This window comes from Dromiciops gliroides, chromosome 6, assembly GCF_019393635.1.
Source record: "Dromiciops gliroides isolate mDroGli1 chromosome 6, mDroGli1.pri, whole genome shotgun sequence".
NCBI lineage: Eukaryota > Metazoa > Chordata > Mammalia > Microbiotheria > Microbiotheriidae > Dromiciops > Dromiciops gliroides.
Genome location: NC_057866.1, coordinates 197,741,902 through 197,768,518, shown reverse-complemented (window position 1 = coordinate 197,768,518; position 26,617 = coordinate 197,741,902). Strand labels below are relative to the sequence as shown.

At 35.7% G+C, this 26,617-nt stretch overlaps 1 protein-coding gene across 4 annotated transcripts in view; it reads left to right on the top strand.

The window, feature by feature from the left end:
• Positions 1–26,263, top strand: part of GPM6A (glycoprotein M6A) — a 495,836-nt gene extending 469,573 nt beyond the window's left edge. For all 4 annotated transcript variants that reach the window (XM_043970135.1, XM_043970132.1, XM_043970133.1 and 1 more), the window contains exons 4-7: positions 13,012–13,165; positions 20,872–20,948; positions 21,794–21,859; positions 24,155–26,263. In XM_043970135.1, the coding sequence (XP_043826070.1) occupies positions 13,012–13,165; positions 20,872–20,948; positions 21,794–21,859; positions 24,155–24,307 (450 nt within the window). In that variant the 3' untranslated portion in view covers positions 24,308–26,263. The remainder of the gene's footprint in view (positions 1–13,011; positions 13,166–20,871; positions 20,949–21,793; positions 21,860–24,154) is intronic.
• Positions 26,264–26,617: the final 354 nt, after the last annotated feature.

The following is a 26,617-nucleotide window of genomic DNA, read 5'->3' as shown; positions in this document are numbered from 1 at the left end:
CATTGTGCCAATTCTGTTTTTAAAGTGTTACCTTTTTTGTTGTTTTGTGCCTCTTTTGCCATGCTGTTGTCTTTTCAAAATCTTCTTGCATTGCTCTCATTCCTTTTCCTCATTTTTTCTCTACCACTCTTATTTAATTTTGAAAATTTTTTTTAGCTTTTCCAGGAATTTTTTTTGGATTTCTGAACAATTCACATTTTTTCTTTGAGCCATTGCATATAGCTGTTTTGACATCATTATCTTCTGAGTCTATAGCTTGATCCTCCCTCTTACCATAGTAGTTTTTTATGGTCAGGTTCTTTGTTATTGTTATTGTTCTTTGCTCATTTGTAAACCCTATTTCTAGATTTTGAACTTTTTATTGAAGTTGAACTCTGTTCCCAGAGTGGAGTGGGAAGGATTCTGTCCTAAGATTCAAGATTTTTTAAACTGCTGTTTTCAGAGCTACTTCTAGGGTTTGGGAAATTTTCAATGCTTTCAAGGTTGGTATAAACTGAAAAGAGGTGTAGTCACTGATCTTCTGGTTTGTGCTCTTTCCCTGTTCTCTTGTGACCAATAGTGTTCCTCAGGGCCCCTGCTTCTTCTTAACCAAAAATGTTCTTCTCTGAAACCAGCATGGGCTTTATTGGGCCAGCTTTGCCCTTGTTTTCCTCATTCCAGGGCTTACTGGCACTTCTAAGATATCTTTAGCCAAACCACTACACCTGCAAAGCCTTTCTTCCCTTTTCCAGTTCACCTCTGTGTGTTGTCTTCCTTCAACAGAATGTAAAGGTCTTTGGTAGCTGTCAAACGTTTGCTTCTAACTTTCCCTTTGTTGTCTTCTGAAGTGTGTCCACCAAAAAACTGATGGATAGATAGAATTCTAGTCAAATAACCCCTCTTCGAAGTAGGGGAAAGAAGGAACAAGCATCTAGCCAAGTCTCTCTTCTTGCTATCTACAAAGGCAAAAATCATTATCTCTCCTGGAGAGGAATGGACCAGGTATCTGATCAGATTGCTATTGCCCCTCATACATGAGCCGTATATATACATATAGAAATACACACACACACACACACACACACACACACACACACACACAAGCACTCCTCTCTGCCACTAAACTGTGATTCAGAAGTAGATATAAGTAATGGAGTGGCGAAACAGTGTCCAATCCTACATCCCACAGGACAGGGATCCACTGTAATTTCTTTATGACCTGTTGCCCGGTATGTTTACAGTATCTGGCTTGAGAGCTCCTGAAGTTGCTATATCTGTTGCCACCTCCTAGATCTACTACTCCTATTTCATTCACATGGGTTCTAGGCTAGCTTCTATCCCCTTATCACAGAGCTCTCTTTCCAATCTACTAAGTTTTCTTGGGCTAGAAGAATGTCTCACCCTCACTTCTTGTTAGCTCTGCCACTCCAGAATTCAATTTGAGGTATTATTTTAAAGTTCTTTGGAAGGGAATATTGGGAGAAGTTGGCTTATTGTGCCTTCTATTCCACTATCTTGGCTGTGCCTCTGAAAGTCTCTTAGGTTCATGTCCTGCCTATGACACATAATGTGTGTAATATTAGCAAGATTCTTCCCTTACCAGTTTCCTCAAGCAGCACTATAAGACTAGGAGTTATAGAGAATAGATGTACATTGTTAGATGTAGTTACCATACCAAGAATTCCCCACAGTGATAAAGTCACAAATATGGACCCTTGTTTCCTCAACTTCTTCCAAAAGAAAAAAAAAATTGTGTGTAGTAAAAACTGTGTGTGTATGGGATAAAACACTCAGCCAATATGATGTCTGAGTGTGGGCTTTTTCATTCTGTTTAAGAAATATGAGCTGGCATTTGCAGTCACAAGCTTAACTGTTCCCAGCCTCAAATTTTCATAGAAACGGCTTTTGTATCTTCCTTGACCAAACAAAAATCATCTCGGCATAATACAAATAGTTAAAAGTTTTTTCTCATGTCCACACCTTCTCATATGTTATTCTTCCCTATTAACTAACTTGAATAACATAACTTTCAGAGGAGAGAAGATGTGGGGCCACTCAAAGGGTCAGTGCTCAAATTTCACAAGTCATTCTTTTCTTGGACTTATCAAGTAGCAGAGGCAAGATACTCCAAAAACCTATCCCAACTCACTTTGAATCTCAGTCAAGTGAATACCGGAACCTCATTCTTCAAAGAAGAGCACCATCAAAAAATGAAGCATTTGAGAACCCTCTCTCATGGAAAAAGCAAATGTTTCAGGAATGAAATACTACAAGTAGTATACTGTCGCGGAAAAAATTTAAGTCCGACAGAAAAATGAAAATAACAAAGTTTCCAGGCTGAAGCAAATAGGTTTATTGAGAGAGGGCCAGTCCCTCAACGAAACCGGTCATCCAGGCTTTGGGCCTGAAAGACCCAGAAGTACAAACTACATAGGTTTATATACCCCGGGGGGGGGGGCATTATCTAAAATTAAGACATAGTCTTGAGTAATAACAAGGGATCAGCACTATGATATCAATAGGGTGGATCATTGTTAGGCCAGTGTAAAGCGGCATGAACAGTAGGCCAGTGTAAAGCGGCGTGAACAGTATTACTGACCACCTACAGACCCTGTGACATTTCCTAGGGCGGATATCACAAGATCTACTATACTATGTCATAGGAAAATTGAGAAACATGGAAAAAGGACTTGACCTACTAACCTTATGCAATCTATATGAATCACAATTATTTTTTGTTTGTGTTAATATATTGAATATTATTTTAATTAAAGCACTTAAAACTATAGTAAATCTCTTATAACTAAGGGACGGGGAAAATCTCACTCACAATACTGATTACTCACCTAGGCTCTTTAGTATTTTAAGAAGCTCTAGAGTCTCTTAGTGCAGTATTCTTTTGACATCCATTTTGTTTTGTCAGTGTTTGGGTCCTTAAATTTGTACTTGAGACATAATGAAATAATAATTTGTTAGAAAACCTATATTATATTTAATCAGGATGGAAATACTAAATAATATAAAAAGATATGTATGAGCAGAAAAGGAGGTGGTCAATATATAGAAAGAAGGAGAGGTGAGAGATAGACAGATTAAGTATTACTTTGGTACCTGTGAGAGAGTGAAAGTAAGAGTGAGAAGAGAAAGAGAGAGAGAATGAATGAGAATACATTGACAGTGTGAGCTGGAAGACCCCACTCCCTCCCCCCCCCCAAAAAAAAAAGAGAAAAAAAGAAATGGGATCAACAGACCACATTGAGAGCCACAATATTCAAGACTGGGGAGAAAATATTCCTGTTATACTCTGGTCCAGTCAGAACACATCTGGAGTTCTGGGTTTGGTTCTGGGCACACTGAACGCAGGCCACTGAGAAGCTGTTGAAGATCACTATAGCCTTAGCTAGATGCTTGCTCCTTCTTTTCCCTACTTCCAAGAGGGGGTCTTTGGCTAAAATTCTATCTATACATCAGTTTTTTGAAAGACACATCAGAGGGACATGCAGGTGGCACAGTGGATAGAGCACTGAGCCTGGAATCAGGAAGACTCATCTCCCTGATTTCAAATCTGACCTCAGACAGTTACTAGCTGTGTGACCCTGAGCAAAACACTTAACTGTTTACCTCCATTTCCTTAATCTGAAATATCAACTGGAGCAGGAAATGGAAAATCATTCTAGGATTAAAAAAAAACAACACAACTTTGTGTTCCAGGGGGCAGCTAGGTGGCGCAGTGGAGGAAGCACTGGCCCTAGATTCAGGATCTGAGTTCAAATCTGTCCTCAGAGACTTGACACTTACTAGCTGTGTGACCGTGGGCAAGTCACTTAACCCTCATTGCCCCACTAAAACAAAACAAAACAAAACAAAAAAACAACATTGTGTTCCAAATTCTCTTCCTCCTTCCCTCCCCAATCCCCCTTAAGAACTCAAGCAATTCAATATAAGTTATACACATGTAGTCATGCAAAACATTTCCGCATTAATCAGGTTGTGAAAGAAAAGAGACAAAAAAAAACTTTAGAAAAAGAAACTAACAAAAAAATTATGCTTCAATCTGTATTTAGATACCATCAGTTCTTTCTCTGTAGATGGATTGCATTTTTCATAAGTCCTGCAGAGCTGTGTTAGATCATTGTATTGCTGAAAATAACTAAGTCATTCATAGCAGATCATCTTACAATATTGCTGTTATTTTGTATATAGTATATTTCACTTTGCATCAGCTCATGTTATTCTTTCCAGATTTTTCTGACAGCATCCTGCTCATCATTTTTTATAGTAAACTACATTTATATAGTGCTTTAAAGAAAAATTTCCTTACAATAAACCCATGTTGATTATTGCAACAATAATAGATAATATTAATATAGTACCTTATATCTGACATTTCTTCACAATAGCCCAGCAAAATAAGTACCACACGTTTTATCATCATCCTCATCCTCATCCTCCTCATCTTACATTGCTCTTGCCTCCACTTCAAATTTTTTCAGTTACAATTGCTAACTGTATTTCCCTCCATTCTATTCCCTGCCCATGATGCTTAGTCTATTGTCTATCTTCTTTCATCCTATCTCTCCTCAAAAGTGTTTTGATTCTGAATGTCCCCTCCCCCAATCAGCCCCCCCCCCCATCCCTTCCCCTACCACTTTCCTTCAGGGTAAGATAGATTACTCTAACCAATTGAGTGTGTGTGTGTTTTCCCTCTTTGAGCCAATTCTGATGAGCGTAAGGCTCACGCACTTCCCCGCACATCCTCCATATTCCCCTCCATTCCATAAGCTTTTTCTTGCTTCTTTTATGTGAGCCACTTTACCCCATTCCACCTTTCCCTTTCCCTTTCCCTTTCTCCCAGTGCATTCCTATCACCCCTTAATTTTAATTCTTTAAAGATATCATCCCTTCATATTCAATTCACATCTGTGCTCTCTATCTAAATATATTCCATCTAGCTGCCCTAATAATGAGAAAATTCTTATGAGTTATAAGTATCATCTTCTTATATAGGAATATAAACAGTTTAGCCTTTTAATATCCCTTATGCTTTCTTTTCCCTGTTTACCTTTTTATGTTTCTCTGGGTATTGTATTTGAAAGTCAAATTTTGTATTCAGCTCAAGTCTTTTCATCAAGAATGCCTGAAAGTCCTCTCTTTCATTGAACTCTCATTTCCCCCCCTTAAAGATTATAGTCAGTTTTGTTGGGTAGGTGATTCTTAGTTATAATTTCAGTTCCTTTGCCCTCTGGAATATCATATTCTAAGCCCTCTGATCCTTTAATGTAGAAGCTGCTAAATCTTGGATTATCATGACTGTGCCTCAACCATACTTGAATTGTTTCTTTCTCGCTACTTGCAATATTTTCTCCTTGATATGGGAGTTCTGTAATTTGGCTATAATATTGCTAGAAGTTTTCATTTTGGAATCTCTTTCAGGAGGTGTTCAGTAGGTTTTTTACAATTTTATTTTACCTTCTGTTTCTAGAATATCAGGGCAATTTTTCCTGACAATTTCTTGGAAGATGATGTCTAAACTCTTTTTTTGATCATGGCTTTCAGGTAGTCCAATAATTTTCAAATTATCCCTCCTGGATCTATTTTCCAGGTCAACTGTTTCTCCAAGAAAATATTTCACATTGCCCTCTATTTTTTCGTTCTTTTAGTTTTGTTGTAGTGTGTCTTGATTTCTCATAAATTCTTTAGCTTCCAGTTGCTCAATCCTAATTTTTAAGCAATTATTTTCTTCAGAGACCTTTTGTATCTCCTTTGCCATTTGGCTTTTCAAGCTTTTGAATTACTTTTTCATGACTTTCCTGTATCACTCTCATTTCTCTTTCCATATTTTCCTTTTCCTCTCTTACCTTATCTTCAAAGTCCTTTTTGAGTGCTTCCATGACCTGAGACCAATTCATATTTTTCTTGGAAGCTTTGGATGTAGGATCTTTGACTTTGCTGTCTTCCTCTGAGGGTGTCTTTCACCAAAAAACTTTCTAGGGTCAGAATCTTTTTCTGTCTGCTCATTTTGCCAGCCTATTTCTTGACTTTTTACTCCTTCTTAAAATTCACCACTCCCCTGGCCTGTGCTCTGGTCTGCAAGCAACCACTCTAGTATCTTTGTGAAGAAAAAGCCAAATGGTGTCATGAAGACTCAGACATGACTGAAATGACTGAGCACCACCAAATATTATATGAACATCAAAATATTACTAAATAATAGAACTGATCTAGGAAACAGAACAAGGAGATATAATTTAAGAAGCAGATTCCTTGAAAACTGTGATCGGAATAAAAGTCCAAAGCATCATATTTATCAATTTAATGCTTCTAAAGTGATTTATAAATATCTCATTTTATTCTCAATAACCATGAGAAGTAGGTGCTATTATTATCCCCATTTTACAAGTGAAGAACCTGAGCAAAGACAATTTGTGACTTACCTAGAATCATAAAACAGGTAAGTACCTGAGGCAGGATTTAAAACTTAGTTCTTCCTCACTCCAGCCAAAACCAAAACTATCCACTTTGACACATAACTGCTTATATAGTATATATTCTTTCATGATATTGATCTATATTTTTCTCTCTGCTTAGTCCCTTACTAATTGAGATATAAAACAAAATTTACATCAATTCCTTTTTTCCTATTTTTACAAAATTCATGTAATAGAATTAATTTTTCCTCTAAAAGCTTAAACTGATTTGTAAATCTATCTGTTCCTAAGCCCTCACACCCATTTTATATCTAGGAGTTCTTTATGTGTTGTTTTTTTCCTGACACTTGACAATTTTCTATTTCTTTTTGTTACTCTATGGAGTTAAAAAAAAATAAAATTAATCTGGAGTTAAACAAATAATCAAGAATCTCAACGTGAATTAATTTTTAAAAAGGGAAGATAAGGAGCCTAGCTGCAGATCCCAAATTATACTTCACAGCAGTAATCCTCAAACTTATTTGGTACAGATTTTTATAAACAGTATATTGATCAGTGGAAGAGATTAGTAACACAAGGTTCAGAAGCAAATAGACATACCAGTATAGTGCTTCATAAACCGAAGGCCCCCACTATTGTGCTAAGAGCTCGTTATTCAACAGAAACTCCCAGGAAGACTGAAAGACAGCCTTGCAGAAATATCAATATGTTACACCATGCACATCACAAAAAGCTCCAAATGAACTTAAAGATATTGAAAAGTGAGAAACTAATTAAAGGAACAAGAAAAGACATACCTTTTACCAACTTGGGACAGAGTGGATCACAGGAGATTAAAATGGACAATTTTGATGATATAAAATTGAAAAACTTTTGCACAAATAAAATAAATGACACTAAAATATGAAAGGAACAAGTAATTCCAACAATCTTCTCTGATAAAGATCTGATGTCCAAGATATATAGGGAACTGATATAAAAGAACAAGAAACATTCCTAAATAAGAAAAAAAAGTCAAGGATATCAACTGACAGTTCTCAAAAGAAAAGCAAACTGTTGATAACTCTATGGAAAAAAAAAACTTGTTCTATATCACTAATAATCAGAAAAATATAAACTGATTTTCTAAGTTATATTCATCATATTGGCCAAGATAACAAAAATGGAAAATGTCTTTTTCTTTTTTTGTGGGGAAATGAGGGTTAAGTGACTTGCCCATGGTCACACATCTAGTAAGTGTCAAATGTCTGACACTGACTTTGAACTCAGGTCCTCCTGAATGCCGAGCCAGTGCTTTATCCACTCCACTACCTAGCTGCCCTGAAAATGACAACTGTTGAAGAAGATGTAGGAGGAAGGTACATTAATGGTTTGCTTATGTCTAGATATGAATTAGACCAACCATTATAGAAAGCAGTTTGGAGCTCTGCTCCCAGACACTTAATTGTGCATATCAGTTATAACACTAGTAGGTCTATATTCCAGAAATGAAATATTGGCTGTATCAGTTACATTGTTTGACCGCAGTGTGGGTGAAGGGATTATAATCAAGATCTTTATCCTATGGACACAGATTTTCATAAACCACTGAGCAGCATTAGTTAAAATCTGGCAGTGAGTGGATGATTTTAGCTGTGCTGACCTTATAGAGGTGACAGAATTTGGAGGTAGAAGAGACATTAGAAATCATCTATTTTAATCTCCCAGTTTTACAGATGATGAAATTGAGGCCAAGAGTTCAGTGACTAGCCCAAGGACACACAGGCAGTAACTAGCAGATCCATCTTCAGAGTGATTATGTCTCAGTCAACATAGGGAACATAAGAAGGTTTCTTCTCAGGTTTAGCTGACAATTCACTAACAACCTTATGGCTAGTAAATGGCTGTAAAAATTGCTTTTTAAATATCTATTCCCTCCTTCCCCCATACCTACAAAGTGAGACTGGGCAATTTGCCTTTTTAAAATATAGCTCCCAAGAGTGCATCAGTCAACATAGTGTTGCCATATAGTTTGTTAGGCATAGCAAAAATAAATGCAGAAATGACTTGTAGTGTTCTTTAAAAATCTGAGCTGGTCAGTGAGCTCAATAGTCAGCCACATGAGTTAAGCCACCCATCTCTTTTCTTATTCTTTTTTTTTCTTCTTTTCTTATTCTTTAAAATCAATTGTGGCTCTTTCACAATATGACTAATGCAGAAATATGTTTAATGTGACTGTACATATATAACCTATATCAGATTGCTTGCTGTCTTAGGGAGGGGGGAGGGAAGGGAGGGAAGTAGAAAAATTTAGAACTAGAAATCTTATAAAAAACAAATATTGAAAACTATCTCTACATGTAACTAGAAAATAATAAAACACTTTTATGATAAAAGAATAATAAAATCAATAGTGGCTACGTCAATAAAATTTTATTATTGAGCAAGTTCCACATCACTACTGAGCCAAGCTAGGCATTCTCTTTGGACTCTAATAACTACTACTATAAAGTCTGAGGTATATATCAGACCATATGTAGTATTTCCTGTCATTAAGTAACATAGAAAAAGCTAAGAAAAAAAATTAGTGCCCTCTTAAATTTAAATCTCTCAAGTATATCAGGATATAGTCATCAAAAGATTAAAAATAATGAAAATGTCATTATTATTTATCAAAAATAACATATTTGGGGGAAAATATTAATATACTTTCTAAGGAGTTTTAGAACCAGAAAAAATGATAAAAAATGAAGAGAGAATGTATAAGTGCTATTTCTAAAAATATAAGAAACAATATTATTGACAGTATTGGCAACTGAACCTGGCGTATTTTTCATATAAATTTTTCAGGCTCAAGGAATATAGGAATATTTTTAAACTATCCTAAGTTATGTCACAGAATTGCCTGATTTATAGAAAGATTAAAATTATGTTTGGGGGAAAATGTTTCACATTTTGAAATCTATTCATAATGCTATAAAATGTATACCAGAAGCTCAACTGATTAGTAGTTATATTTGTATCTGTCATATCTTGATTAAGAGAAATGGACTTCTAAGCCAAGTGGCTTCATGCCTTGAAATCAGGTATTTTAAGATGTAGAGAGCCTATTAGGAGATAATAGCTTCATAATAATAAATTTATGAGGGAAAGAACACACACATATAATAAACTGTGTTGATGTGCATGTAAAGGATTTAAAGTGAGAACTGAAATGATATTCTTCCATAAGAGTAAATCCATTCTGATTTCTCTTATCGCTACCCCACACATTTCTTAGACTCAGTAAGAACTCCAAGATTAAGAATGAAGAACAATTGGTGAGGTAGAAGAGATGTTCTAGGTCACTGGAAGTTCAATGAATGACATCTATACTCAACACATATGAAGAACTGTAGCACTGCTCTGCCTTGCTTAACTGCAGCAGAAGCCTCAGACAGCTATATGTTCATCGCACTAATAATGTTCATTTACATAGAGGTAAACCCAACATGGCTGTACAAATTCAGATCAGCTTCTCAAGTCAAAGATATAATTCTATGGACTGTATACCAGTGTACACATATACACTAAGAGAAATTAACTATGGGGTCAGAAGGCTTCAATTTTAGTGGAGGTTCTCTTGGTAATTCACTGTATCCTCTTTGACAAATCACTTAATCATAAAAAGTGTTCAATTTCCTCATTTGTAAAATAAGGGCTTTGAAATATGGTCTCTATTGCCCTGAAAAGTCTAGAATCTTAGATTCTAAATCCAGGAGAAAACAAATCCATTTAAGACCTGGAATCACAATTCATTGCAAATTAAACCATATGTTATTCAAAATTTTATAACTTCCTCAAAAATTATAAGCTTAAAAATTGAACTTATAACAAAGATAGCATGTAATAAAGAAGCATCAGATTAGACAACCTTATTAGTTGTCATGATGACCTAGTAAATAACAAAATACAGTATTTCTTGGCAAGGTGCTATGAAAGCTCTAGTTTATGATTTTACACCTTTTAAATATAAAGTCACTATTGGTAGTTTAAGTCATGTAATTAACTCAAAAATAGGAAAGTTTTTTTTATTTTTTAAATCCTTGCTTTTATACATAAACATACAATTTAATAGTCTGTTAATAGTCACAACAATAAAACTACCTTAAGTTCTCCTCTTCTTTTCAGTTTTCTCACCCATAAAGCAAGGGTGTTGGGTCAGAGAATCTCTGAGGTCCCTTTTAGTCACAGGATACCTGTAAATTAGAGAGAAACTTCCCAAAATCCTTATAAGAAAAACTGTATAGGCATATTCTGAAAAGTAATTCTAAAGATGACCATTTTAATTGATATAGTTTTATAAATTTCCTTCAGTTCAAACAAATGTTTCATTTTATCACTTTCACTACCATTTTCTTCAAAATCATTCTGCAATGCCAGCTTTAATACTACTTTTGAATATTTGAAAGGCAGCATTTTTTGAAGTCACTAACAATCAATTAAGGAAATATTCTTTCCCATGTGGTTAAAATCTATTTGCAGGATAATTCCCCTGATGACTTCTAAAGTTTTTCAACATAGGAGTAGAGAAGTGTCTTTTTACTAAAGGCCAAGGCCCAATTTTGACTTCTAAATTTATACTTGAAGGGTTATGATTGCTTGTAATTTCATAATTAACAATTACTATATAAAAATTCGTTTTGTATAAATCTTAACCTCCCCTCCCCCATAGATTTTGTTGTGTGTGTGAGGCAATTGGGGTTAAGTGACTTACCCAAAGTCACACAGCTAGTAAGTGTTAAGTGTCTGAGGCCAGATTTGAACTCAGGTACTCCTGACTCTAGGGCCGGTGCTCTATCCATTGTGCCACCTAGCTGCCCCGCCCCCCTCCCCTAGATTTTTAATTGAAAAATACTTGTAATCTCTAACCTCATGTCATGCTGAATAACTCACCAGGAAATTGGTATCACCAGATGAGAGAGGTAGATGATCCAAATTTTATGAAAATCAACCATGTGTATCATAGTTTCTGAGGTCACATTTTACGTGCTGATTTCTCTTTGGGGTGGGGGTAGTGTAGAATTGTAAGCAAAAATCAGGTTTTGTAAAAACTAGATATAGGAAAAAATACAAAATATATTTTGGATCAATGTATGTATTTCCAAGGAAATAACTAATAGATCAGAAACAGTACTAGATTTTGAATCAGAAGTTGTTCAGTCATTTCAGTTGTACCTGACTTTTTGTGACCCCATTTGGGGTTTTCTTGGCAAAGATACTAAAGTGGTTTGCCATTTCCTTCTCTAGTGCATTTGATGAGGAAACTGAAGCAAACAGAATTAATTGCCTTATTTAGGATCACACAGCTAGTAAGTGTCTGAAGCTGGATTTGAACTCAGAAAGATAACCCTCCCAGACTCCATGCCCAGTACTCTGTCTACTATACTGCCTAGATGCCCTGATTAGCAGTCAGAAGATCTAGGTTTAAATATGTGACTTTGGGCAAGTCACTTAATTTGTCTGCACTTCATTTTTCTCATTTGTAAAATGAGGTGCTTGGAGTAAGACTTTTACAATTCATTCTGTCTTTAAATCTATGATACCATGATCCCGTGAGTATAAGGGCTTGTGCTTTAGCAACATTGTATTTTCCATCTTTCTGCAAGTTCCCTACATCCAAATCATTGGCAGAGATAGATAGAGACGTAGATACAAGACATACATGTAAGTCTTTCTACATACAAACATGTGGGTATATGCACATAAAGAGACATATTATGACAGTACACATATACACACATACAGAGAAGTGTTATGTTTATATACAGACATATCTGTACACACATATACTTTATACCACAGTACCCAAAACACAGAAGGCATTATTAACTGTTTATTGACAAATTGCTGTCAGTCCCATTCCAAACCTGCAAGGAAGATCCATTCAGTGCATGTATACTCTTAAAAAATCTCTTGTGGCCCACTATGGATTCAGGAATATATATATTCCATTTAAGTCTGAAAGATTGACTATTTCATTCTTCAGATGAGATTCCCCTCATGATGAGGTGATCACCTGACTTCTGTTAGTCTGTTTGCTCATCTATAAAATGGGAATAATCATATAATAGTGCATATTTGAGGGACAAATGAAATACGGCATATGAACCACTTTGTCCACTTTAAAGCACTATATTTAAAGCACTTTAAAGCTATAGAATAACTCAATTCTCTTTTGTCATCATTTAACAGCAACGCTTTTTCTTTATTGAGTTTCTTCTTTATGTTTTTACTCTGTGTTTTTCAAGACCTTCAACACAATATGATTTTCTAAAGGGTAGATAATATATGGTAGCATTTGTCAAAATTAGAAGTCAATGGGGCCTAAGTTTAAAATGAGGCACCAGGGAGGGGTTACTCATTCCCCAAATGACAGAATCCTTAATGGCGCAAATTTTCCAGAGCTTTCTACCTGTAACCTCTATTATGTCTGCCTCCTGGTAGCTTCTCATGTTTGGTTCAGATAGTCCATATCAGAGTAAAAATATTCTTTAGAGTAACAGAGCTGGAACATTTGGAGTTTGCTCTCATAACTGAACAGTGCTTTAGGATTTATGCTTCCTCTGTTTATTTTGTATTGCAGTTCATTATGCTGACATATGTTTTCATGTTGGCCTGGCTTGGAGTCACAGCTTTTACCTCTCTGCCTGTTTACATGTACTTCAACATGTGGACCATCTGCCGAAACACCACATTAATGGAAGGAACGAATCTTTGCTTGGACCTTCGCCAGTTTGGTAAGTAAAATGGTAAATTCCTATTGACTTGCAAGAGTCTGAACTGGTACCAGAAATTGTTCTATGAAGTAGTAAGAGAACAGCACTAGTACTTTGCTTCTCCTCAGATAAATTCATTGTGTACTGTTGACTTTCATAATAATCCCTTTAAAACTAATGGAACAAATGAACTCAAGATTGGTTAAAAGTAGTTTGGGCCTCATACCACAAAGCTTGGGCTAATTTCCATACAATGACCAAGAATTTGTCAGATACCTATTAGGTGCAATGCACTGTGTCTAGGTGGTGGGAATACAAAGACAAAAAAAAGTCCTTGCCCTCAAAAAGATTATACTTGGGATGGGATGGGGGCCACAGAAGTAAAAATAAAACATTTACACCAATAAGTAAATATAATATAAGGAGGAAGAGAGTGATACTACCAACTAGAGAGATCATTTCTTGTAGAAGTGACACCTGGGCTGAGCCTTAAAAGAAGCCATAGATTCTAATTCCATAGTAACAAATTACCAATCTGAGAGCCCTGAGGTACACGTTTCTAAGTCTTTCTTTTCCTATACTGCTTTTTCACTTTTCTCTATTCTCTGCCTGCCATCTCACACTTCCACCCCTTAAATGTGGAAAATAAATGTGCAGCAATCGCCTAAGTGTCCTATAAATTAAAAATAAAACCTTCCTCCAACTAAAATTCTCCTCCAGTAGTTCATCACACCACGGTGATGTTAGGTTCTTGAAGGTTATATCATTGGAATGCTTGCTCCTGTCAGTTTTGCCAAACCAAATGCAAGTCTGTCATGAAAAGACAAGCCTACCCAAGTTCAGGAAGGTCCCCTACCACAGGGCTGCAAAATTCATAAAATCATTGATACAGACATCGTTGTGATCTGTGTCAAATAAAAGAAATACTCAACAACTTACATTCATATAGCATTTAAAGGTTTCCAAGTCCTGTGCTCACTACAACCCTATGAGAAAAGTGGTACAAAAGTATATTCATATTACAGATAAAGAAACTGAAGTTCTAAAAGTTTAAGAAGCATGCCTATAATCATTCAGTTAGTATATGTTGAAGTCAGGATTTGAACCCAGGTCTCCAAACCCCAAATCTTGTACTCTCTTTAATGTAGATCATATGCTAAAGCTGGATCTCAGAGCATAGGTCACTTGAAGTACCTGAAGGAGTTCCAAAGTAGAAGAGTAGTCTTATATCATGTACTTTAATATTGCTGTAGTGTAACGGAAACAATACAGAATTTTAATTCCAATCCTACCACTAAAGTATTTTGCCGTGGGCAAAGCCCTTAAGTACTTTGGCTCTATTCTGTTATCTGTAAAATGAGGGATCAGACAAGATGATTCAAAGTTTGATTCTTGAAAAGACTGTGAAGTTCTAAGACCTTAAATCTTACATCATCACCAGGAAAACATCTGTGCAGAAAAAAAGTGTCTGCACCAAATTGCAGTTTGGAATCATTAAAAGTACCACACAATTTCTGAAATGATTAAAAGTACCACACAATTTCTGAAATGAAATCCAGTTTATTCTTCCTCCCGCTCAATTCTGGGCCCAAGTCATCATCTGCATTTCCCAATTATACCTAATGATGTAATAACTCAGTGGAGTGGGCTTTCAAGTGTATCATAGTAGTCATTGTTTTAGTCACTCAGTTTTTCCCTTGTATGAACTGTTTAAAGTAATTTCTCTCTATTAATCATTGCTCTCACTAAATGGTCCCTGTAATGGTCTGGAGTTTGATGCAAAAAGATTATCATTCACAAATTAGAACTATCTGGATCATGTCTTCTATCTTGACCTTACATAAGGTTTTCTCCATGATAGTAATGAATACTTTTTGCAAATAAACATCTGTTTTATGTATTTTTGATATCTTATAATTATTAAAATTTCATTGAATTTATCTTTGTATTTCCATTTATCAAGATATATTGTACAATCTTAATTTAGTAATTTCCCTGTTAGTAGAGAGCTGTTTTGTTCTGAGTCAAAAGTCAGTTGACCATCAATTATTAGGCTCTTATTATGTGCCAAGAAATATGCTCAAATAGAAAGTCTTTGCTTTCAAGGAACTTACATTCTAATAGGGGAAGACAACCCATAAAAGAAGGTATGAGGGTGGGGTTGGTGGGGGAGGTATGAGGGAGGCTTATGGAAAATTCCAGAGTGCAACCTGAAGAGAAATGAGACATGGTTGACCCAGGTACCCTTCAGAGAAAAAGGTTCTGGAAGGAACCATTCAGTGAGGAAAGAGAAAGGGAGGGAGGAAGAGGAAGAGGAAGAGAGAGATTTTTTTGCAACAAATGAATTGCAGAATTTTGTTTGCTTTATACATTTTAATCTGTAAATCATATTCTTAAATATTGTCAATCTCCTTATTTATTTCTGAAGGAATATAGACATATAGAGAAAGAGGTGATAAGGAATTTGAGGCCTAGATAGATGAAATGACTTACCCATAGCTAGTTAAGTATGAAAACTGAGTCTCCATCCAGTGCTCCATCTTTTAGGGTATACATGCAGCATGGTGTAAAAGAAAAATCCTTGGAGTTGAAGCCACAAACAGAATTGGGTTTGAATTCTTACACTAGTACTTTCTTTCTGACTTACTTTAGTAAGTGAAGTATTTAATTTAATAATGCCCAAATTAAAGTAAATACTACTTACTAATTGTATGATGGTGACTACTTAACCTTTCTCAAGCTTCAACTCAAACCCCAACTTTTGCTGGTTTAACCTTCCCAAAAATAGTGCAAAAAAAAATTTAAACTGTTAATACTTTGAATCTATGGGAAAGAGGGGTTAGGTTCCCATGACCATCAAAAATTGTAATCTTTTTTTAGAGATTGATGAAAATACACTTTTCTACATAAAATTCTTTATTACTAAATATTATTTCTGATAATATGCACTTTTTTCTAACATAGTAACCATGAAATAACCCATAAAAAGTACACAAAATAAATTTGGTAACATGCAAAACTTTTTTCTCAGTAGTAATTCCCTACAATTTTGTGACCTTTTGTACTAATATCTCAATTTAAAAAAAAACAACACATTGATTTCAGACAATATTAACTTTTCATAACACAGGAAATCTACTGTACCATAAATACTATATATCAAATAAAATTCTTTATAAAATGAAAACTTTTAAAAACCTTAATTTTACCTTATACACACACACATAGGAAAGTATAATGACTTTCCTCCTTTTTGTGGTGTATTGACTTGTCAATTCATTAACACCAAACTTACAGATGATAGCAGCAGGAGACATTCTGGCACAAATTTATCTAACACCTTTATTTTCTCACTAAGCCACAGCATTGACTTTGCATGCTTGGACTTAGAGCCCAAAGGACTTACACTGTGCTTTCACAGCATAATTGCAACACAAAACTTGAGTTTTGAAGGTAAAAAATGAAAATATGCAATGAATTCATGGGGAGTTCTTTACAATGGCAGGGTGAACAAGACCATTGAAGCACCTAGTAGAACACTAACTGCTCCAAAAACTTGTGCTCATCATACCTCCCATTTTTTCTTTATTGCACATAGCAGCAAATGTGTGTGGTTGTCAACATGAAAGTGAAAACGAGATTACTAATAAAATCACGTGAATGCTTCAAGTTGCAAAAGTCAAACATGCAAATGCTCAGGACTAACTATGTAAAATGGGAATGAGGCAATCCACATCAAAGGATTACTGTAAGGCTTTGAAAACTTTAAGGTGATACACAAATGTTTGCTATCATTACACTCATTGCTTTAGATAATTTCTGTGCTTAGACTTGTTTCACCATGCCATGTATAAAATGGTCAATCAGTCTATGAATGGGCAGATGTGGGGGTATCATCACACATATGCCCTAGATTCAAAAAGTGTGTTTTAAAGTCCCCATTCTGTCATTCACCAGCTGTTAAACTTTCTAAGCCTCACTTTTTTAATCTGTAAAATGAGAAACTGGATTAGAACATGTCTAAGGTTTCTGTCAACTCTAATATCCTTCATCCCTGTATTCCTTCCCACTGTGAAGACTTCAACTCATCAGACTTTCTCATCCAAGAACAGATCATAGATCCCCTTCATCTTATAGATCAATATACTGAGGCCCAGGGAGTTAGTTAAGTGACATATCCAAGGTCACACAGGTAATCAGTCAATCAATAAACATCTCTATAGTACCTACTATGCAGGCCCTGTGCTAAATGCTTTAAATATGATCTCATTTGATCCTCATAACAACCCTGTGAAGTAAGTGCTATTATCATCCTCATTTTAGTTGAGAAAACTGTGACTTACAGAGGTTAAGTGACTTGCCCAGGGTTGGTCACACAACCATCGAGTGTCTGAGGATGGATGCTCTATCTATTATGCTATTTTCACTGTCTTAGAAAATATTGTTATTGAATAAGATGGGTCTTTTCAGCGAAAAGGTTGGGCTCAAACATAACACTGTGTAATTTCACAACATGAGCAATTTTAATACTGACTTCACAGGTTTGTGGTGAGAAAATCACTTCTAAACTTTAAAACCCTATATGAATGTGTGCCATTTCACATGAGGCCTATAACTTTTGTAGAATAATTTGATAAATTATTAATTCCAACTTGGATTTCCTCTGCTGATGTCTCTCACTCCCTCCCTTCCCCTACTTCATTATCCAGTTGATATGTGCTGAAGAGATACACATTTATTTTAATGCAACATAATGAAAATGTAATTAGGAAGGCAAGTCAGCTATTAAAAATATTCATTTCAAAGCCAAAGATGAGTTGGTTTTACATTATACACTGTTTTGGATTAGTTATGCCATTGTTTTGTTGTTGTTGTTGTTGTTGTCTTCCCATCAAATATGGAAACTGAGTGTTACCCTCTGGGTATTATATGTGAATCTGTATGTATTGTTACAAAATTTCTAAGTTGCAGTGTTAGATGAAGAAAAAACCAAAGTCTCCAAATCAAAGGAAAATAGGTTTATTGAGAGAGGGATCTTGTCTCACAATAAATCCAGTCTAGGACCCAAAGACCCCAACCTCAGGATCCATAGGTATTTATACACAATGACTCCTCCCACAATTTAACACAATACAAGTGGTACATATACAATAAGTATGGACTAGAAAGAAAGAAACCACCAGTCAAATATCAGCACAGTCACTTGCCATTCTATATACTCTACTTAAAATAGCATCGTTAGTAAGTAACAGGCTCATAACATAGGAAGCCATCTATTGGAATGTGCCTGCCATTTTGGATGAAGCCTCTCTTGCCCCATTCCTGAGTTATTTTCTACTGTCAAGGATTTTCACCATATTACTTTAAGCATGATTTTCTTTCTTTCTTTCTTTCTTCCTTTCTTTCTTTCTTTCTCTCTTTCTTTCTTTCTTTCTTTCTTTCTTTCTTTCTTTCTTTCTTTCTTTCTTTTTTAAAAGCGTGACTTTCCAACTTATTGGTAGCTCTGATTGATCCCTTTCAACTCAGAAGCTACTATTTTAGGTATCTGACCTTTAAGCTGACTGGTAGCTATACCTAACCACAATTGTAAGTCAAATAGATGGATTCTAGATAAGTGGTAGACAAGTTGACAATACAGCATTTACATTTGCTCCTACCAATATCTATCTTACTTCATTATCATTTCCTTGAGGTATTAAAGAACATCATAGTTTGTAGTATATAAATTGCTTAGTACTGCTGTTAAATCATGTATATCAAAGGGATAGGGAAAATCTCACTCACAGTATTTTAAGATACAAATAACTATCTCTATATATCCTGTAGAGCAGTGGTATCACAGCTGGCTGGATAGTAACTTAGAAAGCCTCAAATTAACATTATCTTGTTGTGCTGTATTTTTATTTTTTGTTAAATGTTTTCCAATTGTATTTTAATCTGGTTTCCACATAGGCTGATGATAAGTTTGACACCTTTGTCTTACAGGGCATTAGAAAAAGGCTTTTATCACCAAGTATTTCTAGAGTTAGGGATGACCTGGAAGAATCAAAAGACCATAGGTTTCAGAGTAAGGGGGCACCTAAAAAAACCATCTAATCCATTCTGCTATTTTTACAAATGAGGAAACTGAGCCCTAGAGAGGTTAAATGACTTGCTAAAAGAAAGCCTGAGAGTAAACTAGAAGCTGGAATGAAGACCTGGAGCTCTGTATGTACCTGAAATATTAGTGAGAGACACAGATACTAGTTGTGTGACCCTCGGAAAGGCACTTAACTTCTCTCAATCTTGGTTTCCTCATCTGTAAAGTGGGGATAATAGCATTTCACATATTGTTCAAATAAGACAATATATGCAGAGTGCTTTGCTACCCTTAAAGCACTCTATAAGTAGGATTGTTATTACTGCTACTACTAGTAGTTCTGTCATATCAATCAATTGGAGTTTCTTTTTCTTCATCCATAAAACACATACTCAAATTTGTGTATTACATATGTTGCTCTTGTGAGGAAAGGACTCTGTAAGCCTTGAATCACTCCCCAAATGTGAACTATACTGCTGCATACCAGTCTGATAGAGCTGTTCGAAACAAGAAGGTAACTTCAAGTCAGACCAAAAAGCATTTGTTAAGCACTGACATGACCGGCACTCTGCTAAGCACTAGGGATACAAACAAAAGAAAAAACCAGCAAAGGGCAGTCTCTTGACTCAAGAAGCTCACAATCTAATGGTGAAGACAAAAGGAAATAACGATGTAGAAACAAGCTATACAGAATAGACTGGAGATCATCTCTTAGCAGAGGCATGAGCAGTAAGAAGGATGAAGAAGGGCTTCTTGCAAAAGTAGGATTCAGACTTGTAGGAATTTAAGGGAGCCAGGAGGTGGAGACAAAGGAGAGAGGTTCCAGGTATCAGGGAGGAATAGGTGCTGGAAAGTTTTTAAAAGAATCTAAACATGTAGAGAATTAAATGGTAACTATTAAAAGGATGTGCAGGCCTAGTTCTTGTGCTTGCCTTGCACACAGTAGGAGACTTAAATTCTGGTTGAGTTGAATAATATCACAAATATTTTGACCCGAAGTTAAGGTTTTCTGTTGATGCTTATTTGTGGATTTTTACAACTATTTAAGACCAGTAGTACCCTTCTTTAGAAAAAGTCACTGCTACCTTTGCCTATTCAATAATGTCTTTTCACTAGGCTTCTGATATCCTTTAAAGATGAGACACCAGCAAAGCGGAGTGCAGTAGAAGCATCTCGTTACCTTCCAGGCAGCAGCTGCTTTCCTCATCAACATGCTGGTTAAGTGCTCCTTGGGGCGACAGACTATAGCCCTTCTAGCAGGAAAGCAAATCTGAATCCTCACCTCTGCAGCATAGGGACGGAAACTGTTATGATAAATGTGTTATCATGTTAATACACCAAGTGCTTGCACTGGCTGCAAGTTGTTTTCCAATATATGAATGCTCTGATGTCTAGATTCCATCAAATTCAAAGGGAATTTTTTTTAAAACACCGCTTGAGAGCCCAATGATCCTGTATCTTCTATTCAAGACTGTTATACACTGTGATGAAAATTTGTACTCTGAGAACCTAAATAACATACTGGGGGAAAGTAAAACTGCACCTGTAAAATTTGGGTCACTAGTTAGGCTATTTCCATGGTGCTATCTTTCCTTCAGTTGCCACTAACACTTACACATGTTTTTCTTATATATTTCATCTATTGTAGGGATTGTGACAGTTGGAGAAGAGAAGAAGATCTGCACCATGTCTGAAAATTTCCTGAGGATGTGTGAATCTACCGAGGTGAGTGTGTGGAGAGATTAAAAAAATAATAGGCTATATTCTGAAGGTTTTGTCAAGTTTTTAACATTCATTATGCTGGTTGCTTCAACACTTTGTATTAATTATCCCCTCCCCTCCCTGAGTATGCCCCCCCCCTGCAAAAAACAAACAAACAACATTTCACACATTATTCAGGTTCAAAAATGTGTCTTTCTGCATTTTAAGTTCATTAACTTTTTATCAGGGAGTGAGTTGTATGATTTATCTTTATTCTTTTGGACTTCTTTAATGTACTCCTGAGAGTCCAAAAGTCTTTCAAACTTGGGTATGAGTGATTTTTTGTTCAATGTTTTGTTTAATTTTCAGTATGTGCCCTGAAACACATTGAAAAGAGTTTTTATAAAAGGTATATATTAATACGACATATATTTTTATAACTGAGATTGATATTTTGAACGAAAAAGAAAACAGCTTTTTTGATATGATAGATGCCTTCACCCCACCTTTTTTTTTTTTTTTGGAATTTTCAAAAACCCATGTTTATAGAAGAGTAAAAAAGAAACCTATAAAATCACCATTAAAAGACATTATAGTCATTAAGTCATTATGGTAATGATAATTATCATTAGTTCCCTTAGCCTATGATTTATAATACTACTATATTAATGTTAAACAATTATAGGGATTGAAAGCATCCCAAATTGATAGCCATCTCTTCAGAAGGGAATGAATGATACCAATGGCTCTATCATTAGGTCATTCGTTTAGTCAGAGAAGCACTAAATGAAATTCTTGATGAGCAAGCTGTCAGTTATGTTGAGGTCTCCTAATTCTGCTGTCTCCTGTTTCTCTGTACCTCTTTGCAGCTAAACATGACATTCCACTTGTTTATCGTGGCCCTTGCTGGAGCAGGAGCAGCAGTCATTGCCATGGTAAGTCCTTGCTCTTCTTGATTATTCATGGTTCAAACTGCATTTCAGTCCCTGATTCAGTTTATTCACAAATGTGATGATTTTCCTCTGGTGAATAAAAGTCACAGAAACCCCTCTTTTTTCTGATCACAGCAGCTCCCCAAATTATCAGTTTCTATACTAAAATTGAAATGCATCCAATTACTGGGTGAAATAAGATTCTTTATGGAAGGAGGTATTTTGGGGGCAGCTAGGTGGCATAATGGATAGAGCCCCAGCCCTGGATTCAAGAGGACCTGAGTTCAAATGCAGCTTCAGACACTTAACACTTACTAGCTGTGTGACCCTGAGCAAGTCACTTAACCCCAATTGCCTCACCAAAAAAGAAAGAAAGAAAGAAAGAAAGAAAGAAAGAAAGAAAGAAAGAAAGAAAGAAAGAAAGAAAGAAAGAAAGAAAGAAAGAAAGAAAGAAAGAAAGAAAAAGAAAAAGAAAGAGGTATTTGAGGATAGCTAAAACAATGAAGTGGAAGGTTTTTGTTTTTTTATCATTCATTTTTTTTTCTGTAAACAAACATCCACCTTTTCTCTCACATCCTTCCCACACCAAATGGAAAACAGCAAAACAAAACCCTTGCATGAAGCATGCATAGTCAAGCAAACAAGTTTCTCACGCTGACTTTATTCAAAATGCATGTCTCAATCTGTACTGAGTTCATTACTTCTATCATGAGGTGGGAAGTTTATTGAATCATGTCTTGTCACTATATCAAAGTTTCTAAGTCATTTAAAATTGTTTGTTTTACAATGTTGTTGTTAGTATGTAACTGCTCTCTTTAGCCTCTGCAACAGTTAAATCAAGTCTTTCCAGGTTTCTCTGAAACCATCCTTTGTAGGTTGTTTTGTTTTTAACCTCAGAAAGTCTGTAAGTAGTTTTGTATCATAGTTGCATTATGCAGTGACTTCTAGTAGAAATAATTCATTTCTGCAAAACCATGTTGTTGCAAAACACTGGGCAGGGTACTTGGACAAAGACAAAAATGATATCATAATTATCCTTAAAGAGCTTATATTCTATTTGTAGATTATAACATGAGGAAAGAGAAATATATGCAGGGAAATTTTAGAAGAGACCTCTATAGCACTAAAATTCAGGAGGATTCTGGAAGGCTTCACAGAGGAAATGGCCTCTAAACTTAAAAGAAGATAAGGTTAGAAGCTAGATTGTGGTAGACCTTAACATCCAAGATTAAGATTTTGTACAATATCCTATTGATAATTAAGTATTTTTAAGTACAGTTGTAACAGATCTTTCTGCAACTTAAAAAGTTGATTTGATGAGGTGTATGAAAGATGAAATGGGGAAGGGAAAAAAATGAAAACAGGGAGATCAATTAGAAGCCTATTAACAAGAGTCCAAGAAGGGGAAGATGAGTCCCTGAACTCAGGTGTTGGGCATATAGTGGTACCCTCAATGGAAATAAAGTAGGCTAGAGGAGCAGCATAGGTTTATGTAGTTGTACGGTCTGGGGAGAGGGAGGATGGGTTCATTTTTCAAACTGTAGCATTTGAGATATGCCTGGGACATCCAAGTAGAGTTATCTTCCAACTGAAGCTTGTACAGAACTGGAACTACTTCTAAGTTTAGGGCTAGATATATAAACCAAGGAATAATTGCCTTAAAGATAATAATGAACTCCATGGAGGCAGCTAAGGAGGAGAAAACTGGGCCATAAGAGAGCCACAGAGAGGCTGAGAGATGAATGAGAAGCCAGCAGATTGACTGCAAATGAGAGTTCAAATAGGTAGTAGAATCATGAAAGAACATGAAAGAATCTTTTTTGCTGAACTGAACAAAAGATCACAGTATTTATAAGTACTGGGGAGCTCAGAAACTGAAGGCATGGTTTATCCTAAGTCACACATAGAGAGTAATCTCAGACAGAATTAATGAAAAGAGGGGCAGCTAGGTGGCTCAGTGGATAGAGCACTGGCCCTGGAGTCAGGAGGACCTGAGTTCAAATTCGGCCTCAGGCACTTAACACTAGCTGTGTGACCCTGGGCAAGTCACGTAAACCCAATTGCCTCAACAACAACAACAAAAATGTAACAAGAAGAGATATAGCCCTATCATTATGTAAATGAAGAAACCCAGGCCCATGGAGGTTAGGTGAATTGTCTAAATTCACAAAGGTAAAACCCCAGAATTTGGCCTGGTCTTCAATGCTCTTTACCTGGTGTCATAGTTACCTGCCTGAATTGTCTTTTATCCAGTATCTTGGATGGTTATGGGTAACACACCACTTTTGTCTTTGATAGGTCCACTACCTTATGGTTCTGTCTGCCAATTGGGCATATGTGAAAGATGCCTGCCGAATGCAAAAGTACGAGGACATCAAATCAAAGGAGGAGCAAGAGCTTCATGATATTCACTCTACCCGCTCTAAAGAACGACTTAATGCCTACACATAAGAAAACCATCATGTCCCTACTTTCTAACATTTGAATGCTTTCTTGTTTTACTAAAGGCCATCCAAACCATTTCTAAGCAAAACAAAAGTGCTTCTCAAAAATAAGATATGTGGGGTGACTAGGGAATCATCTTAGTCTTTCTTGTTAAGCACTTCTTTTCCTAATTAGTTCATTTGTGTGATTGTATTCTCTCCTACAAAGCTCCTATCCAGCCTTTCCTGAATCCTCTCCAACTAATTAGTTGTCAGATCAAATATACTAAAATTGTCAAATACAAAGATCTGTTTGATTTTTTTAATCATTTTGTATGTGTTATGCATAACACCTTTTGCATTGTTTCCTATGTTTTTGAAAAGAAAAAAAAGCTTTTTTATACTTTTTAGTTTTGATTTCAGTAACTACAGGTATACTTCAAAGGGACCATTGTTGTACAATACCGTACAATGTTACAGAGATGACACAATGATGACTTTCCTTGAAATCTGAAGCTCTTGCCAGATGGATCAATCACCATCTTGACTGCAGGCCCTCAGTAATGTTTTCAACAACTAAAGGTGCAATTTATAAATTTATAACAGTAGGTAAAAAAAAATGCTTCTTATCTTTGTTAACATTGTATTATTATTGATGTATTTAAAGGGTATTTCCCTCAACGTTTTATTGGTGATTTTTCTTGTCTCTGTTGTGAGCATGTAGACAGTGATGCTAATGCATGGCCACTTGCCTTTTTCAAGGATGTGACAGACACTACCTTTTCAAGACAGAGTATATAGACAATTGTCAATGGAAATAGCTTGCTGCCAAATTAAATAATTTTTGTGATTTGACCGATGACTAGGCTGAATTAAGGGTTATTAATGTGTTAATGTTAGGATTTAACTACAGTTATAAAAGTGATAGATCAAAAATATACAGCACTTTTACCCCTCTGAAGTCTTTTTACCTGCTTTAAAAATTTTAATGGATTGCACCTCTATGAACGTTACTTAAAACTGTATATGATATATTATAAAGGCTTCCATAAATGTAATAGCTTTGCTTGCAGTTTTCTGACATCTATCAGTTTACCTGTAGTATGTTTAAAGTGAGGTCAGAAGCCACTGTGGAACTTATTGTTTGGAAACATTTAATAGATTTGGAGTTTTATTTTAAGTAAGTCAATTTCAACTGAAAGGTCAGTCATATAAATTTCAAAGAAGTACCTGTAATCAAAAGATTGGAAAAAAGAAAAAAAAAATCAGTATTACTGGACCAAATTTGGTGTTCGTTTTCACTTTTATTTTGCCTATTTCTAATGCTACAAGAATGCTGTAAAGTGTCTTTTAAATTGATGTAGCCTGACAAGACATTTTTGTCAGTGTCAAAAATCCTAGATAGTTTTGTGCACCTCTTGAACCATTGTGAAATTCTCTCTCGGTATAAGTGCATTTCTAATAAAGGTTCATGACTAAACATCTTTGTACAATAAAAAAATCATGCATCACCAGTGAATTTTAAAATCTCGTAGTAGGTGGGGGTGGGGGTATTACTCTAGTTATTTGTGGCATGGTCCTGCATTTCGTTTTGGATTTGGGTTTGGGGTATTTTTTTTTACACTTAGGCTGTCTTACCGGATCAACAATTTTCTGATATGTGCAGTATTACAGTTCTTCAACAACAACAACAACAAAGTATTATGAACCTCCTTCTAATTCTCTGTTGTAGTGTTTCAGTTATGTGTCTTAAACAGTTTGTGATAATTTTTAAAACTGTCTTTTAAGCTCATGTAATGATGTTGATGCTTCTGGCTTTTCTCTGGTATTAGTTTGTATTTTCACAAAGAATGCTTTGTAGCAGGCATTACAATTAATCTGTTTTGTACATAAATGTGCCAACAGCTTGATGGTGGCGTTTTTGAAATGTAGAACAAAGTGCTTGCAAAATGTAATAAACACACTTGTGTACTTTGTGTATTTATTTGTTAGTCCTTGCTGGGTTTTTTTTTTTTTGTTGTTGCTGTTGTTGTTTTTTCTCTTTTCCAAGTGTGTGATTTTTTTAAAAAAGAAGAAATGAGCCCAGTCTTCACTTGGCTCTTACACCTGCAGGACTGACCTGAAAGTCACTGCTAAGTCTGTGAATGGACCTTGTGAGAAAATAATCATTGATAGTGAATTTCTTAGGGTAACCCAGAAATGAATTTCAGTCCTTTCCCCCGCCCCCCACCCCACTCCAGAAAGTCCAGTTCTTGAGGAACTTCAGTTCTTGTCTGGGACAAGCCTAAGGAAACAAAAGAAATGGAGATTGAGTCTTTCATCTAGTTCAGTGAACTGA